This window comes from Pinus tabuliformis, chromosome 8 (assembly GCF_031772625.1).
Source record: "Pinus tabuliformis cultivar Carrire ecotype Pingquan chromosome 8, CPIR1, whole genome shotgun sequence".
NCBI lineage: Eukaryota > Viridiplantae > Streptophyta > Pinopsida > Pinales > Pinaceae > Pinus > Pinus tabuliformis.
Window position 1 is genome coordinate 301,919,796 of NC_142294.1, and position 1,783 is coordinate 301,921,578.

General features: G+C 39.7%; 1 protein-coding gene across 1 annotated transcript; it reads right to left on the reverse strand.

Annotated features, from left to right (window-relative positions):
- Window positions 1-534: 534 nt before the first annotated feature.
- Window positions 535-1,420, reverse strand: LOC149235321 (uncharacterized). The gene is made up of 2 exons (XM_089461357.1): window positions 679-1,420; window positions 535-583 (listed from the first exon to the last, which is right to left on the reverse strand). Exon 1 carries the CDS (start codon window positions 1,189-1,191, stop codon window positions 679-681), a length of 513 nt encoding a protein of 170 aa, XP_089317483.1. The 5' UTR covers window positions 1,192-1,420; the 3' UTR covers window positions 535-583.
- Between the last annotated feature and the right edge of the window lie 363 nt (window positions 1,421-1,783).

The following is a 1,783-nucleotide window of genomic DNA, read 5'->3' on the forward strand; positions in this document are numbered from 1 at the left end:
TGAAAAGATTTGTACACACTCATTCATTAAAATTGAAAATATTCATATTTGAAATTTTATTTATAATTTAGTCTATGAAAAATAATTTATACTTTATCATTAATATTGTGATTGTTGTGATTGTGATGGTGTAAAATTTTACTCCGCCTTCCACCTTCCACGTTATGAACTAACCCCTTCTATCGAATTTGATCCCATATCACTGATATTATTATTTTTATATTTTCTTACTTATAATACTACATTTAATTTAATTTGTTTTGTCAAAACGTAATTCGAAATGGTGGAATATCAAACATGATACTGCTGGAAAATATGTCATCTGAGCTTAACCAAAAAAATACAAGTCATACAACCTCTGGTACCAATATTTTGAAACGGCTGTACAAACTTAACTTTGAATATGTGAGAGAAAGGCCGACAGGATCGTTTAGCCTCTTCAATTAATAGTAGAAGAGACCATTAGTTAAACTGGAATGAAACCGCTCAATACATTACGAACTAAACTAAATATGGTCCATATTATTACACCCACTGTTGGCACATTCACAGATCTATTTATTTGCCTTCCATACCTATTAACCTATTCTTCAGACTTACCCTCAACCTCAGCCTTCTCTTCGATGGGAGCTCCATCAGCTTTTTCTTCAACGCCCACGCCCTCGGCGGATCGTAAACCTATTCTTCAGACTTACCCTCAACCTCGGCCTTCTCTTCGGTGGGAGCTCCTTCAGCTTTTTCTTCAACGCCCACGCCCTCGGCGGATGGTTGACCAACAGTCTCTCGTTTTGCAGGTTCGGCTTGTTCGGGCATTTTGGTGGAATCGTTGAGTTTTGACACTTCGTCGGATTCCACCGGGGCCGATTCTGCTTCAGGCTCCGAGGCATGCGGCATTACAGTTATTTCCTCTGCAGATTTCTCTACGATGGGGGGGCTTTCATCTACTTTTTTCTCGGCCGCGGGAACCTCTTGTGTGGGACTGCAGGCAGGAGCTTCTTCTTCAGTAGGCCCTTCAATCATGGGTTCAATCTCGGTAACCTTCACAGCTTCCTCTAGGGGTTTCACTTGTTCTTCGCTTGCCATCAATTCAGCTGACGTGGTAACCTGCACAAAGAAACAATGCATCACGGTATGATCAAATACTTGGTAAGAGTTCGATCCATGCAATTTTAAGTGGAAGTTGGGATCCATAGATCTCGCTACAGATCAATCGATCTAAACTAAAAAATATGAAATCAAAACGGGTACGAGGCATAAAATTGCAATGTCAACCTGCAGAGCCTCATTGATGTACCTCTACACGGGCCATATTCTACTAATTCGAAATGTTTACACAAGATGATAAAGAAATTGAATCTTCTCATTCAAACGGAAATTCAATGGATGGTATCAGAAGTTTTATAGGTGGACTTGTTAATTGGCAGCAGAAATCCTACAATATATTCTGCTACCGCACCATGGGAGATGGGAACTCTCGGTCGATAGTGCTACCGCCTACGGTGGATATCCATGGCGCTCTGTTGAAAATTAGAAGGAATTGGGCCTGAGCGAAATGAATGTTTGAATTCAAACCAACTGAAAATTCAACTAGACGCGCGGGGTAAATTTGAAATTCAAATAAGCGCGGTGATGCAATACAATTGAAATTCAAAATGTCTCGACAAGGAGAAACGTTGAGTTAATGTTGTCGGCATGTGCGAATATATTGCCAACTTAAATACATTAATTAATTGAGTGAGGGCATTTTTCATTTCAATTTAAAAAATTTACGTGGCACAACCCA

Bases quoted from the DNA above. Each gene is read 5' to 3' on its own strand.
- LOC149235321 (XM_089461357.1), bottom strand. From the start codon at position 1,191: ATGGATCCCAACTTCCACTTAAAATTGCATGGATCGAACTCTTACCAA.